A 16,673-nucleotide genomic window follows, 5' to 3' on the forward strand; every position below is an offset into this window, starting at 1 on the left:
TGAGCTTGACCTCGCCCAATGATAGCGAGGCTAGCCCTTGCCCTCGTCGTCGCAGCTATGGCCGAGGTTTCACCTAGCCAAATTTAGGCAAGGCTCACCCTCACCCTCGCCCTCACCCTCACCACACTCGCCCAACTGGATTTGGGTGAGCTCAACCTCGACCTCACCACCCCAGTGATCGGCAAGGCCTAGCCTCTCAACCGACTAGAGGAATAAGAAAAGAGAGAAAAAAAATAAATATTAAAAATTTTAAAAAAAAATTGATATGTCAACATTGGCCGAACGGTCATGGCCATATGGCGTCCACATTAGTAACGGCCAACCAAAATTGGCTGGATTGACTAAATTGGCACAAACATAAAAGGTTTAGAACTGAATTGGAAAAATTACAATATGTTTAGGACTGTTTTGGTAATTTTCTCTTAATACAAATGTCTATTGAATAACATTATTTTCTAAATCAAATCAAGAACTAACTTTCTTAACTTATTGGTCAGACAAATTGCAAAGTAAAAGTTAAATCGTCCCTTAGGAAATTACAAAGAATATAGGTACGTACAGAGTTTAAGTTATACCAAGATTTTTTTTTTTTTAAAGAAAAAAATTTGGCTACCAATATTTCTTGCAAGTTGTAATAACCTATAAATGAGATCTAACAGAGGCGTTGTTTTCCTGACTTCATCAATGTAATAAGGCTAACATTATTTCGAACACAAACATTAGACAGACGTCATCATTCAAAGGATCCTCCTCGAAATTTTGCAAACAAAACAAAAGGTCAAGGAAACAGAGACGGCATAAAATCAGAGAAGGCCTTGAAGAATCTAGCTATTTAATAATGGCATCCGATATTCAAACATCACATCTCTGAAGTGACTACCATGGGACCAAACTCTAATAGGGCTACTAAAGGTAATAAAATCAAATTTCAATCTTAGCTTTTGTTTAATTAATGCAGAGCTACTCCAAGCTCCCTAAAAAGAGAAGACTGAACAAAAAGGAGCATCAATTCCATTATAGCACATGAACTTTATACATAGGCCACATACAGAAATATTCCAGAATAAGAATATCCTCTCAATTTATTGAGAGTAACTGTCTTTCAATTATGTCATAGAGGATACGGTTAAAGGAAAAAGTTTCTCTTGAAAGGGTCTAATTTCTTCACTGCTAAAAACGAAAGAGGACCAGAAACCGAGCCCACCACCTGCCAGGGGACCCAGCCAGAACAAGAGGCCGAAAGAAAATGAAAATGAAAGAAGTTTGGTACAGATTTAGACTTTGTAAGTATTGTCGCCTGTAAGTTACATAAATTATCGTAGTAATCTAATAGCCTCATCTGTGAAACGGGTAAAAGTATTGGCTGTTGGAAGAGAAGCAGCAAAGTTCGAATTCCGGTGAAACAAAAATGACTTGACTTGCAAGACAAGCCAAATGTGGAGATGTTAAAAATATTTCTCGAAATCAAACCCATAAAGGAAAACCTATTCAAGTAGGCTTTCTTACTTGAGTAGATTTCCTATCTTGGATCCAAATTTTTAGTACTCTGAGTGCTAAACGAGGTGCGAAGATAATTGGGAGTTGAAAATACTAAGAATGTTTAAGTGCCTTGAGTATAGTTGTAATCTCTATTTTATTGCTTAATTTATAGTAAAATCACGTGTTGGTTTCCTCTTTGTGGAATAGGTCCTATCAACCAAACCACATAAATTCGGTGTCTAATTTATTTCCTTGTTCAGTTGTTGCTTGTTTTCGCAACAATGATAAATAAGTTATCGGCTAACTATAATGCAATAAGATGCGCAATTAAGTTGAAAAAAGTGCACCTAATCGAAGCTTTCTGAAATCAAGTTAATAGGCAACAATCTAGTGAACAAAAGCGTGCCTATAGCCGGCGAGAGGGTGGCGGCTTGAGTAAAAGAAATGATCATAGAAAATATGAAATATGGATAAGACCAATTTTGAAGAAGTAACGGCACTTAACTCCTTGACACTTACTATAACCCATATAGGCTTTTTATGGAATTTGTTGGTTTATGTTTGAGGTTGAGACTATCCTTTGGGTTTGCTTTACTATTTAGAAAGATTATACTTAATAGTCAAAGTATCGCTCAAAAGTTCACCAATTTGATTTTGATACATTCATTTTCTATTCTTCATTTGTAGGGCACTAGTTATATGCAAGGAGAACTCTAAAAGAATAAGTCATATAAATAATGTTGGCCGGTTCAAGATTTAAGTTCTTTACAGAAAATATAAAAGATTGGTATGTATACCTTATGCAACTTCCTAGTCAAAAGTAGTCATGTCGTTTTCTGTACACGAGGTTTAGCAATTTTTATGTTAAATCTCTGCCCATCATTCATGTGGTTATTTCCCATTTAAAATCTGAATATAACACAAAGATCTTCTGTCCTAAAATTTCCTGGTCACAACATGACATCGGGTAAGATTGAGAACAAAGTCGTAGTACAACGGAAAACTGGAATATTATACAACATGCAACGCATATGATAGCTGATACACAATTCCGGCATAATTAGCCGTTCATTTCTAAACAAACCTTATTAATTTTCAATTTATTACAGAGTTCAATACCGAATTGACAGATAATTTTATACACATCAAGCAGAACCATTTCCAGAGGAACTGAAGAACAACATTTTGGGACACGAGACCCAACTGAACCGGAATTGACAAGACTTGCACAACTAAGCTTCCACTTTCTATTTTGAAGTATTTAGGCTTTTGGTTCCTCATTCTGAACAGCATGGCCAACACCGGGGCTGTGACCTGGTCTAGTGGCTTCGAAATCATCTGTTATCCCCATAACGGTTAGCCTTTCTTCATCACCGCTCGGAGTTTTCAGTCGAACAGCTTCCTTCTTTAAGCCATCGAAAGAATGGCCCACTCCAGGGCTGCTCCCAGGGGTTGTGGGGCGGAAATCGTCCTTGTCCAATGCCTCTGACTCACCTAAATTGGCTGCCTGATCATGTGCTGTAGGCGAAGCAACCAACTCCTTCCCCGCATCAGAATGATCATCGTTCGTAGGAGTCTGACTTGGAGTGAGAAATTGCAATGCTTGTTTATGCATTGGGTCGTAATTTATTGCATGGAGTTGGTCCTCCCATGCTGATTTTATCAACCTTCCCTCAGAAGTTCGAATTGCATCGAACGCGATGAAGGTGAAAATGATCGCAAATATCGATATGACTTGCAGATCAGCCATAGCCAGAGAAGCACGGAAAAGGAAGGTTGATTTTCTACTTTGAAGCGAGCAATGAGAAGAAATAGGTACGGCGGAATATAGTCAACCGAATGAGAAGCACTTGAACTCCGCACTTCAATTTATAGGCCGGAGAAAGTCTTTGCGAGAATCTTAACCCACTGACCAGTTACATATAAAAATTATGCATGTGGACTTCTCTGCCGTTCGTCTTCTTCGTGGATGGTGATTATTGCAAGAAGATCGTTCAGAGTGCATCACTCATATATTATGTCCATATTATTGCAAGAGCATTATCTCTCTCCTCTCCCCCCCAAAAAAAAAAAAAAAACAAAAACAAAAAACAGGCCCCTCTATCCCTCCCTCCCTCCCTCTGCGTGTTGTGTGCGTGCTTGTGTTAATGTTGTTATATTTACCCTTTGCCGATGATTTTAATATACCCATTTAGAAAACTTCCTAATACATTGTGAAGATTGACAAAACCTTTAATAAGTGTATGTTGAATCTAACAAAAGTATTTTCAAGTGATATTTATGAAGAAACAAAATTCAAACTCTAGTTATTATCGCTTGGATATTACGTCTGAAATTTTGATTATTCACTTCATGGACATCATGGATATCATTAGAGTAATATAAGGATATCAACAAAGCTTACATGTGAATATTGTCAAAATGTTTGGCATCTTTAGACTCTATGCAAAGTCTATTTAAACTCAATGAGTATTTAGACTTAGACAGTATCATATGATCGAGAAGTCTATTCAGACTCAAAAACCTATTAGACTTTGTTCCAAATATCATCAGACTCAGAACTGTTTAGACTATTTTCCAAATATCATTAAATTCATAAACATATTCAAACGCAAATTCCAGTTTTTATAACTATATAGCTAGTGATCTGGCATATATTTCACTTATAAAAAATAATTATTTATCTTGAATCTTAAAAATTATTTTGCAATGATATTCATCAAAAACCTTTGCACTAATGATCATTCTACCGTCATTGTTCAGACTCAAATCTTGACTACTTTACTTCCAATTTAAATTTGTCAAGATTTTTTAAAATCACCTATTCACTGACCCCTCTAGGTGATATTGCTAGCACCAACGATACCATTGTAAACTTCCAACTAAAATTGGCCACTGCTCCTTTGACCTTTCGATTGTGGTGAAGAAAACTCTTTTGTATTTTTGAGTAGGGCATGTAATATGACAACGACTATTCTTGATTGACCTCGTCTCGTGGTTTCCAAAAGAATTTTGGGTGCTTATATAGTAACCACAAAGGACAGCTAATAATAAGTGCCACTCCACCATGGATTTAGGTCGTGAGAAGGATACGTCAGGTTCAAGCACACGATGAAATAATCTTGCACATTACTCTTAACTTGCCCTACAATCAAATGCCTCACCTGACTTGAGTAAAAGAAGAGTCCTCAATGATATATTTTGGAACTTGACACTTTTGAATATGTATGACTGTTGATAACGACTGGACTACCACGCCCGATAGATCGGGCAAGACGTGACCGAAAAGATTTGATTGCACCTTCCTTCGAAGATTCAAGAATACATTGACTCAATTGATTGATTTTTGCACAGTAGGTTTAGAACAAATTATGCAATTTTTTCATAAACTTAGAGCGCGTGTGATAACCATTCTACTTTTTACCAAAATTATTTTGTTGTTCTTGAAAATAGGTTTAGAACAAAAATCTGCTTGGTAATACAATTTCATTTTTCTATTTCTAGAACAAATTTCGAGACTAGAAATAGGTTTGGAATGGAAATAAAAAGTAAACATTTTCTACTTTTCTATTTCCAAAATGGAAATGAGAAATAAATTTCTCATTGCTCGCCCACTTTAGTAGCCGGCTGCTCACTTGCCACCGCCCACCGTTTGCCACCACCAATCACCAACCACCATCTACTGTCCATCAGCAGTCAACCGACAGCCAGTTAGCGGTCGACCGGCGGCCAGCCACTGATCGCGTGCGTCGGTTGCTAGCCACCACTACCATTTAAGAGAGAAATTTTATGTTATTACCATTTCTTTTCTAGGGACAAAAATTTTGTTTCGTTATCAAACACGAATTTTTACTCAAAAACTCATCTTGGGAATAGAAATATAAAAATCTATTTCTAGAACATAAATTAATTTTGGAACGGAATGATTATCACTAGTGCCCTTACTCCATATATAATATATCATGGTTGTTTCGATCATTTCTTTGGAATAATAGGTAAAGAGAACCTCCTTACAATAAGGAGGATATATCAAAAGATGACGACATTTAGCGTATAGATGATCACATGACGAGCAAATTTGGGCTTCCCCACCACAATCCACATGCACCAAACATTCAGGGATTCTCTTTACTCTCCACTTGGAGGAGAAGAGTATAAAATGTTGGCCGCTCATGTGCAAGCTCAAACCATTATCTTTGGTCGACAAATTCAATTGAAATACCAAATGTCTCTGTCCTTTGTTGTTTAACCCTTCAATTGCTCGATTGTTATCATCATTAAGCTTTTAAAATTGGTTTTGAACGTGCATGCTTAGCCGCACATATAAGATTCTTTTGGTTGATTGCTAACAAACTAAGAATCATCTTTCCGAAATTTTTCAGACATTGATCAAATATACTTAATTTAGTTTCTTAATGAGTGTGTCTCTAGAGTACATTTACAAAACTCATAAAATAAAGAATTATGCTTCGTATACTAAAATTTATTTGTTAAGTTGTGAGGTGAGAATAGCATCTTAGTAAATGGGAGGGTGATATTCAATATCCAATAAAACTGTCACATCACTGTGTACTATTTAGTAGACCATTCTCAGCAAATCTAGCTTTACTCTTAACAATAGATAATTTCTTTAGCAGTTGTAATCGTGACGCAATGTTCACTTTAACAGGTTGGGCCATTGAGTCATATTTAAAGGACATTTCAGGAAAAGTAGATGACTTTTAGAGCCTGGAAAAAGTCGGTTGCTGTTAAGGTGAGTGAACTTATGTTGCAGAAGCACATGTTGTAACCCCTTGTTTAGTCTATGCACCCCGTCCCATTAAAATCGACTTCCCGTTGGAAATTATTCCAACTGTTTTGAGACATCGTATGAGATTACAACGTAATTTTGGCAAACTCAATATATATTAACAATTTTTATATCCATCCTCTTACATGAAATATTCTCTGCGTTGTCAGAGCCACTTAATGAATAAATGAAACGAGCATATTCAGACAATGTTAACCTGTTTCCTTGAAGTGCTTGCTTAAGTAAAGGAAATGCAATTGGGAAATGTGTGAAGATGGACTTTTGGTGTGTAGTACATAAAATTAACGCATCTCATTTGGTGTTATTATCTTGGAAACATGAATCTTGTATTTATGACTAGCAAAAGAAATCATTAATTTAGGAAAAAAAGATGGATGAAGAATTTGACTTATTTGATGAAATTAATTTAAGTAGTTGTAGGATGCGGGAGATATAATTCAAAATTTTAAAATCTACAAGAGATTTGTGCAATCATATCATTGTTATGTGGGTCATTTTTATTTTTATTTTTGAACAGGGTGGGTCATTTTAGATGACCATTCTTTCTATTGTCTGAATACCTGTGGTCATTATCCATCTTTGCCGCTAATAGATATTACTAGAATATTTGGGCAAAGTTTGAAGTTGAAAATGATGTTAAGTTTTCTTTGTTGTAAGAGATGATTGTGTTTAACAAGAGCCTTTAAGATGCTTATTAAGTGTTAGGTCTAATTAAGCAATCAAAAGGAGGGTGCATTGATTTTTCAAGAAAATACACATTAATCTTTTAGAACCAACTTTAATAAAAGTGCTGCTTCTAAGCGCAAAATGAACTAGCATTATAGCCATCAAAAATTGAAGAGTTAGAAGAAGGATCAATTGCAAACGAGATTTATGGAGATTCAACTTTGGGGTGCCTACTTCTCTCTTGTAACTCTAACAGCCCAAATAGACTGGATTTCACTAGTTAAGCCAAGAGAAAAAAATAGCGCCGTGTACAACTTGTTGCCTTACTGAACCTAATTTTCTTCCATAGCAAACCCACTATAGCCTAAGTAACTATTGAAAATTTCAACAGTCGTTCTCACACATTGTACACATAGCACAATAGGTCTCTTTCCCAAATTATAAATCACACCTCTAAGTGATTTTATAGTCACTTGCACACTTTATCTCTTATCAATACAAACGCCTTCACTTTAAGTATAGCTACTTTTTTTGTGTGTGACAAATGGATTTCTCATTATTGCAACTCATTGTAGAAAACACTCAAATGGGTCTCACTAGCTTACAAAGAGACAGACTCAAGAGCATCTCAAGAATACTCAGTTTCTCTTGTTGTTGCCCTTCCCGACTGTATGACTTTTGGAGAAGTTTTCTCCAACTTATGGAGCTCCAATTCGAATGTTGCACTTGAATAAATTAAGCGTTATGTCATCTAATTCTCTTTATAAAAATCTTGGCAAAATTCCTTAAAAACATGTGCAGAAACTACGCTATCAATCAAATTTTCTATTGGTCATCTTTTATTGATGGCAAGTTTTTGTCATGCTATCTCACCAATTTCTTGAGCAAATTAGGCTAAATAATCTGGGAATATCGTACTTTTTGTTTTGAGATGGGTCTTCAATTTAGAAACTCCAGTGGTCTTCGAATCAATATATGAAAAGTGCCCGTTGATCAGGTCTGAATTTTTGCAGAACCAAGATTTTGCTTTTAGACTATTTTCTTTTGCAAATTTACAGACTTTTGTGAAATTTTTCTCAAATGCTTGTACGATCAGAACTAAGTATCAGCATGATTAAGAAATAATCCTCAACACACTTAAATGAACTCATATTTGGATAAAGTTTAACTATTGATAAAATCCATTACGAATATATTCCAACATTAACAAGGCCTTGCAAGTAACTGTATAACCACAAGTAAAATGGCATGTGGGCTCATCTTTTGCTTATTGCCATTTTGCATTTGCCATACTAGTGTATTGTCGAAATTTCTCAAGAATATGAGTCGTACTTAAGAGTGTTTTGAGGGCACTTATTATGAATACTTATTAAGAAAATTTTTGGCTTACGACATATTGGTTACTCATATTACGAAAGTGCTGCTATATTGAAAGATGCAATATTGCCTTATTTAAACTGAACTAGTGCACATTTTATATTTTAAGAATGTTTAGTTTCAAGAATATGAGTCGTACTTAAGAGTGTTTTGAGGCACTTATTATGAATACTTAGTAAGAAAAATTTGGGCTTACGACATATTGGTTACTCATATTACGAAAGTGCTGCTATATTGAAAGATCCAATTTTGGCTTATGTTGAATGCTTGATCTTGATCCTATGAGCTTTAGAGCTTTGAAATATTCTAGTTTATTAGTAATATTGTTCATTTTTATTCTAAAAGAACTTCATAAAGTTCGGAGCAAATGTTGAGGGCCAATATATATTTCAAGAGGAAGAACTTTGGAATATGAATAATAGCTCTAGTTGTGTCAAACACATATCTTGTAAGGTTTAGAGTCTTCAAATCATCCATAAGTGGAGGTTTGGAAAATCTATATTCAAAAAATGGATGCGCTTTGCAAAACTATTAAGTTTTAGAAGTCTACTATAGTTAATACGATTGGAACCATTGTCCAAATGTTCAGAATCCATCCTGCCTCAAGGAGTTCAAACCCATTTCATGCTGCAACGTCCTATACAAGATTATATCTAAAGTACTTGCAGAACAAATAAGTTGCATGCTTCCTTCTATCGTTGGTCTCAACCACACTGCTTTTATCACTAGACGACATATCTCAGAGAATATCCTACTATGCCAAGATCTGTTAAACAACTACCATAAGGGAGACAAAGTAATCATGTGACCATAAACATTGATCTCATGAAAGCCTACAACATGGTTCATAGGGATGCAGTCATCAAAATCCTAAAAGCCCTAATTATACCTCAGTACTTGGTTAATCTGATAGCCGAGGGCATCACCAACCCAAGGTTTTCAGTGAACTTTAATGGCGCATAGGTTGGCTATTTCAATAGCTCCAATGGGCTGCAACAAGGTGATCCTCTTTCCCCATACCTCTTTGTCTTGGTTATGGAAATTTTCAATAGAATTGTTAGTGTGAAAATTACTGCATCTTCTTTCAAATATCACTAGCGCTGCAAAATACAAAGGATTACTCACTTCTGTTTCGCATATGACTTGTTCTTATTTGCTCATGGAAATGTAGAATGCGTCATTTGCCTTGTAGATGCCCTTCAAGAATTTGCTACTCTCATAGGACTACAGTTTAATCTCGAGATGCCAAATCTTTTTCTTTGGATTGAACGAGGCTTAGAAGCTCCTTATACTAGACCACACGCCTCTTTCCACAAGTACCCTCCTTATCAAATACTTGGGTGTTCCCATTGTTACTAGAAGACTCACTCGTGCAAACAACAAGAGTCTTACTGATAAAATCTTAAAGAAAATTGAAAGTTACGACATGAAGCATGCAAGTTCGGTCCTTATCTTCATTTGCATCTATTGGATGCAAATGTTCTTGCTTCTAAAGCAAACTATATAAAGATTGAGAAGAGGATTCGACAATGCTTATGTTTTGGTTCTAAAGCAAATCATGGATCGCACTGCAAGGCAAGTAATTTGCTCACCAAAAAGGAAAGAAGGATTAGGATTGCCCAAACTGAACATATGGAACAAAGTTTTGTCGGGCTGCACACTATAGAACCTCATCAATCATATATCCTCTTCCTTTTAGAGCATTTGGGTTCACAACACAAAATGCAGAGGCACCCCAATTATGCAACTCAACATAAGGAGTAGTATGGCTTGGAGTCGGGGATGTCTCCTCAAATTGTGACCCGTTCTAATCTCGATATCTAGTATAACTTCTGCAGGGCTAGTATAGAAGATAAAGCACATCTATTCTTCCAATGTAATTGGGTGCAGTATCCTTGTGCGAGGTGAGATTAGGCATTCTTAAGTAGATAGAATGAGGAACTCCAATAAATGACTAGGGTAACTGTAAGAACCCGAGCCTCCCACTGTGTAATATTGTCCGCTTTGGGCCTTTGGCCCTCACTGCTTTAAAACGCGTTACACAAATTAGAGTACCAAAGCCTTATAAACTAGCCAAGGACTCCCTCCTAATCGATTTGAGACAAGAGACGCGCTCCCTCCTTGCACACATCCAGGGACCGAGGTGCGGACGCACTTTCTTCATCCCTCCTTCCCACGTACCGCTGCCTGGCCGTCACAGCAACAAATGGCAAAGATTTAGTTACGAAACTTCTCAATGTATTTTCCCTTGCAACCATATATTGCATTTGGATGGAGCACAACCATAGACGATTTATAATAAGTCAACTGACATCCATATTATTGGCTAAGGTGCATAAAAATGTAAGAGGTAGAATTTCACTCCACCAAAAAATTAGACCTTCCTAAACAAATGTTGTATTGGCTACATGTGGAGAGTCTTTACCTCCATCTTTTTGAATTATTAACTCTAATTGTAATGTTGGGGATGTCCCTAAGCTATTGCACTTCATCTTATCTATGATTTACAAGACATCCCTAAGATCAAATACTTTTTTTTCGAGATATATACACTAGAAGTGCTGCCAAAATTGTATATAGCATTTACTTTAGTGCCAAAAAAAAAATTATCACTTAGTGCCACTTAAAAAAAAAAAAAGACCATTTTAGTGCCAACTCCAATCAAGGTCGCCGGAAATCTGACGTACTTATATTTTATTAATTTCTTGATCCTACATGGCTCGGCTTGTCTAGTCAACATATAACCCTTAAAACGAAGTCATCCAAAAGTTGTAAATAGTAATCGTTTAAGTGTCAAATTTTGTTCAAAGTTATTACTTCAGTGCTAGTCGTTGTGAAAAAATGACCACTTCAATGTCAAGCACATCACATGAAAATGCCATGTGGACTAGAGTTTTTAAAAATTTGCCAAGTCATATTATAAATTTAATTATAAATGACATGTAATCAATTTGGTATGAATTTCTCACCGTTGACACTTAAGTGATCATTTTTCTCCGATTTAATACTTAAATGAGTCAACGAAAATTTGTAATACTAAAGTAAACGTTGTACATAACTTTTGGTACTTTTAGTGTATTTATCCCTTTATATTTTCAGATGGCCTCTCCTTCAGCTTTTAGCTCTCACTTTTAAGACTTAACACTTGTTTTTTTATTCTAGACAACAAATTGAAAATAGGATCCGGAAAGAACTACCAAGAGAGTGTAAAGTCTCTCGCCAAACATCCACTTTAGAAAGAAGTATATATTACTATTAGTTAATTGCAACCATGTGGCATCTTTTTCTACTGTCATGCGTGTCTCTTCATGATTACAAAGACAGTTGACGGAGCTGTCAGAGCTCCTTTAGGAAAGAATATGCTTGAAATTATACCAAAGAGGCACAAAATCTCAATCTTCAACAGGATATTAGGATTTAATTACACAAAAAGATTAGCAGTTGTCTGGGTTAGTGAAATAGAGGAGATCCATTCGAGTATTGCGTGCATGTTGTGGCTAAGTGAAATATTATTTCCTAAGAAACTTTTTGATGGATCCGCATATTCTTCTCAATAAAGTTGAGCTATCTTAGATTGATGTGTTGAGACTGAATGGAAAATCTAGTCAAGATTGACAATGTAAGAGATATGCTGTAAACCAATAGACAAATACGATTTGGGCTCTCGACCTACCAAAACAGATGTGCAGCCAATGGTACGACCATTAGAAAGAGGATGTAAATGGTATATGTGTGTAAGAATTATAAGAGGGCATAACACATTAAATGACATTAAACAAATCATTGCGGAAAACATAAAGGTAGTTCTACTGGCCATCAAAACCAATATGGTGAGCAAAAGTAATTATGTAAAAATGATTGGACAACATATATATCCTGCGAAAGTCCTTAAATAATTAGAGAATTTTGTGGTATTTCATTTACATTTTGAGTTGATAAGTACATATCCTAGCTACTGATATTTCTGATAAATGTAATTATAGACAACAGTAGAAGGACACTGAGGGCCAGTGCAAGAGTCAATTAAATAACTGCCCGACCAACTACGGTCGCCCAACGAACCGCTTATGTGACAGCCAGAATTTGACAAAATCTCCAACAATTGATAGCCATTGAGTGTCTTCTTCACGTTTTTGCTTTTCAAGATCATGTATCTCTGTGGACCTTGGTACCATGATCATTTGTTTGACTTATCGGATTCGGCTTTTTCAGGTCAGCATTAAGGTTTTTTTCCACCCCACTGATAGAATTAACGTTTTATGCAATGAATGGACCTCTGGTGAGAGGGGGCAAAAAAATATATATATGTTAGAAAAAGCTTCCTAACCGGCATGGAATATGTGACAGCATATGCCGAAGGACAATTCCAGCCTTCTTGAAATTCGATGTTAAGCTTCTTGAACTTGGCAAGCACTTAGGCCAAAGTGAGTAGTCAGTTAACAGTGCTCTTGAGGTAAATTGCATGAAGCTTGACCTAGTCAATGCATCTTCTAGTTCGGTCACTAAGATTAAGCTTATCTATCGTTTCTTCTCCTCTTCGTATATTCCTCATGTATATGTACGATTCCAACAATTGCAAATGACCCGTAACCAACGGTTTCAGGTTTAGATCCTATGTTTGGTCTCATGATAATATGAAACGTGATCCATGATGATTGTAAAAAATTGTGGGTTCTTCTAGTAAAACTCTTAATACCTTCACTTGAAAAGATCACCAAAAGACAATTTAAGTTTGAGTCCTTCATCGTATCCAATTGGAACAATCATCACTTAAAAGTTCAAGCCAATAAATATTCTTCAAAAAAATGTATTAACTGTTTCACCTTACAGCACATTTCTGATGTGAAACTTTTTTTCAAACATCCTCACATGTGCGCTTAAGAAACCTCTCCCTCACTTGTGAGCCCTCTCAATTCAAATCTCCAATCATCTTGGCCTAGCCAAGATCAATTGGAAGAGGGGGACACCATCCTTTACTTCAATTAGGGAGTTAATCGAAGATTCATTTTTTCATATATTTCTCCAAATGCTGATGCACATCAAAAGTGGGCTACCAACAACCGTCTAATATTACGAGTTTGGTACCGTGGTAGAAGTGATATAGTTTCACTTGGAGAGATCATTAAGAGGGAACTCAAGTTCAATCCCGTTAACATATTTTAATTCACATTTACACATTAAATGAATGCAATCAAAGTCCAATTGATAGAGATAATGAAAGAGTCTATTTACATTTTATTAAATCAAAAGAACTAATTGAACGTTTTAGAGATTTAAGAGTCAATTTAGTTTGAGACAATTCTATATGTTATAACAAATTTATTCTAACTTTTAGTGTCAAAATTATAAGTTCACTTTTTGGCCCTTCTCAAGTATAAGTTTGAGTTTACAAACTTCCTTTTCTTTTCTTAGTTCAATCGATTACTTGAGAATTATCGACCCTTGTTAAGTACTCTCATTCACTATTTATCCTTGGTAATTAACCAATAAACAAAAAAATCCGCTTGCATATGGGAAATTGAACTCTTGTTTTTCAATAGAGCAACTTTCTTCAGAAAAAAATTGAGAAAAAGTTGCCAAAATAGTATCATGAAGCACCTTCCGCAATCATTTTGCAAGATCTAATATGTACGGAAAATCTCCAGGAAAAGAAAAGGTCAAGGGTCAAATGCACCACAACCACTAGACTTTCAAAAGGAAACCCCACCACTCCTCTTTGTCACAGCAAGATCAGAGTTGTATCTTGATTAGTCCTTCACAACTTAGTGAAATGGACCAAATGATGAGCCTCCAGATTGGTATTCTCTTGCCCCTAGCAAACCTCAATCAAAATGGAACTCTCCCGATTGCCCCCATTTGGCAAATTGATTTTCTTTTTCATTTGAATACTAAAGAATCTGACTAAAGAACATTGCGTGGTTGGCTCCTACACCGGCGGAACCCTCCCGACCTCCTGCCACTAGCATTTTATAATCCACAAATTAGAGACAAAAACATTTTCATTTTGTTGATTTGTCAGTTTAGTGCGCTTGGAATTTCGGTGGAATTTCGGTGGAATTTATTAAACTATAATAGAGCCGTCCAGGACTGGTTTGATGGTGACCTTTTGACTTTTCAAGGTAGAATTTCTCGGAGAATCTATGAGTTTTTGACCGATCGTCCCACGTGTAGCAACCCCAACCAGTTGAAACTAAGAAGCGGAATAGCCTGATTTTGCTTATCGAATATGAGCACAAAGGTCGAATTACCTTAAAATGTAAGAAATACTTTGTAAATATCATGAACTAGGTAAGTTCAGATCTTTAAATTATGTTGATGATCCTAATTACAGAACAATTTGCAAGGCATAGTTTAATTGATGTTGTCTAAATCCTGTGTTGAAAATCCCTTGACACCTATTCAACTACACCGACCCTGAAAGATTGGCAATAAAAAATAATCCAATTACGATACAGGAAACATATAAACTTCATCTGTTTAGTATGAGGTCTTCCAAGGGCCTTTAATGATTTTGTGCATGGTAATTGACTTCACTTATCATAAAGAATTGGGGTAACATCCACCGAATATTAATTTTATGCATTTTGCTGATACTTTGGTGACAAAATGTCCATGAGCGTCTATGATTGTCCTTTTCAAGAAGAATTGAAGAAGTAAAATTGTAAGCATGGAGATGATAGAATCGTTGGCACATAAAAAACACATATTAGTTGATGGGCAATTTCTATGTAAGTCAGACATATTTCAAAAGCAAAATATTAATAATGTTGTTGTTGTCATATTGTTATTTTATATGTGTTGCCAATGATAAATTTTATAGCAAGCAACATAATCAGTGTACAATTGCAAGTAAATGCCAAAACATGATGATTACTGTGAAGGTGGGAACAGTGATTATTGTTATAAATGCCGTCAATGTATGGTGAGTAAAGCAGTTATCTGTAAGTACGTATAAGTTATAGCAGAACGGGAAAGAAGACCCACACAGACAGCATATCAGACATCTCTATTTTTCAATGTGGCTTTTCCTGCTATTTTCGTTTTCTTTTACTGTATCTTCATTTAATTTAGTTCAATTGGTTCAGTTTTACAATTTCTTGGTACCAACTTCACGAACCCAAAATTGAGTGGTAATTATTTCCTCGATTTTCGGTCGTTTTTCCTGATGACCATTATTGTCAGTTTCGAGTTCTTCGGAAAAGTTTGAGCAATCAAATTGGAAATAATAGACCGCCTCAATTATCTCTAAGGAGATATGGCTTTCTCTCAGTTTTTTTTTTTCTTTCCTCTAGGTTGAAATTAATTAAGAGTTCCATCATGTCATGCAATATGAACATTAAATATAGCTGCCTGTTTTATGCCCCAATCACTGATTTAATTGCTGAAATGCCTTGAGTATGAATGGAGATCATGGGGGTAAAAGAAAATACACCACAAAGCCGTTATTCGCCTAACTGGGAACTTAACAAAATGGTCTGATCGAAAGCCAAATCATGTCGGGCTACCTGACCGAAGAAAAGAAAAAATGCATTGACCTAAATGAAATGATGTATACATTTAACTCGATTCAGTGCAAATGCAACAGTGAAAGTGAGCACAACCCAATTATTCAAGAAGATAACTTGAATATACTTCATTCTGGTTCCATTTTTTTTTTTTTTTTTTTTTGGGCCTAAATTCTGGTTCCATTAAGCTTGCTTAATTTTTTGGTTGAAAAAAGGGCTTTCTCAGTTCATATTGAACTTGGAGAAAGATATGCCAACATATAGTAATTCATCATGTTTTCGAAATACATTGAGTGTATCAAATACAACACGACTTAATTAATTTATATATATTGACATTGAAACTTGCAAATTTGATTCTTCTCATAACATTCCATTATTCCTTCTTTACAAAACAATATTGGATTTTTTTCATCAGATTTTTTCATACCAAATTTTATACATCAGATTAGCATTGTATTTATATGAGATAGTTTCTCCGTGTCAGCTATGGTCCTCTCACTGATAGCTCAGCTTGCTGTATTACAAGTCCTGGTCATCGCTAGAGGATCTCTCTTGTCTGCAATGTATCCACCATTTTCTATTAATAAAAATCAAGGAAAAATCCTAGATTCTAGTAATTAATATTTTTCAACAGGTATTACAGCGTAACCTTGCTTATTAGAAGTTTTCAAGGAGCGCAAAATGCGTGACCTGCCTTGAAATGATTTCGCTTGGCGATAATTAGCTAGCTAGATGTTTTCTGTACTTCATGTTAATTAGGAAAACAGATTGATGGCCTAATGTTCAAATTAGGGTCATTAAGCAAAAGGTAACCCGGAAAAGTTTTTAATGCA

The 16,673-nt window shown here is 35.6% G+C and overlaps 1 protein-coding gene across 1 annotated transcript; it reads right to left on the bottom strand.

Annotated features, from left to right (window-relative positions):
* Positions 1–2,627: 2,627 nt before the first annotated feature.
* Positions 2,628–3,235, bottom strand: LOC120286778 (precursor of CEP6-like). The gene has a single exon (XM_039299275.1). The coding sequence runs from the start codon at positions 3,227–3,229 to the stop codon at positions 2,741–2,743; it is 489 nt and encodes a 162-aa protein (XP_039155209.1). The 5' UTR covers positions 3,230–3,235; the 3' UTR covers positions 2,628–2,740.
* Positions 3,236–16,673: the final 13,438 nt, after the last annotated feature.

This window comes from Eucalyptus grandis, chromosome 8 (genome assembly GCF_016545825.1).
Source record: "Eucalyptus grandis isolate ANBG69807.140 chromosome 8, ASM1654582v1, whole genome shotgun sequence".
Classification (NCBI taxonomy): domain Eukaryota; kingdom Viridiplantae; phylum Streptophyta; class Magnoliopsida; order Myrtales; family Myrtaceae; genus Eucalyptus; species Eucalyptus grandis.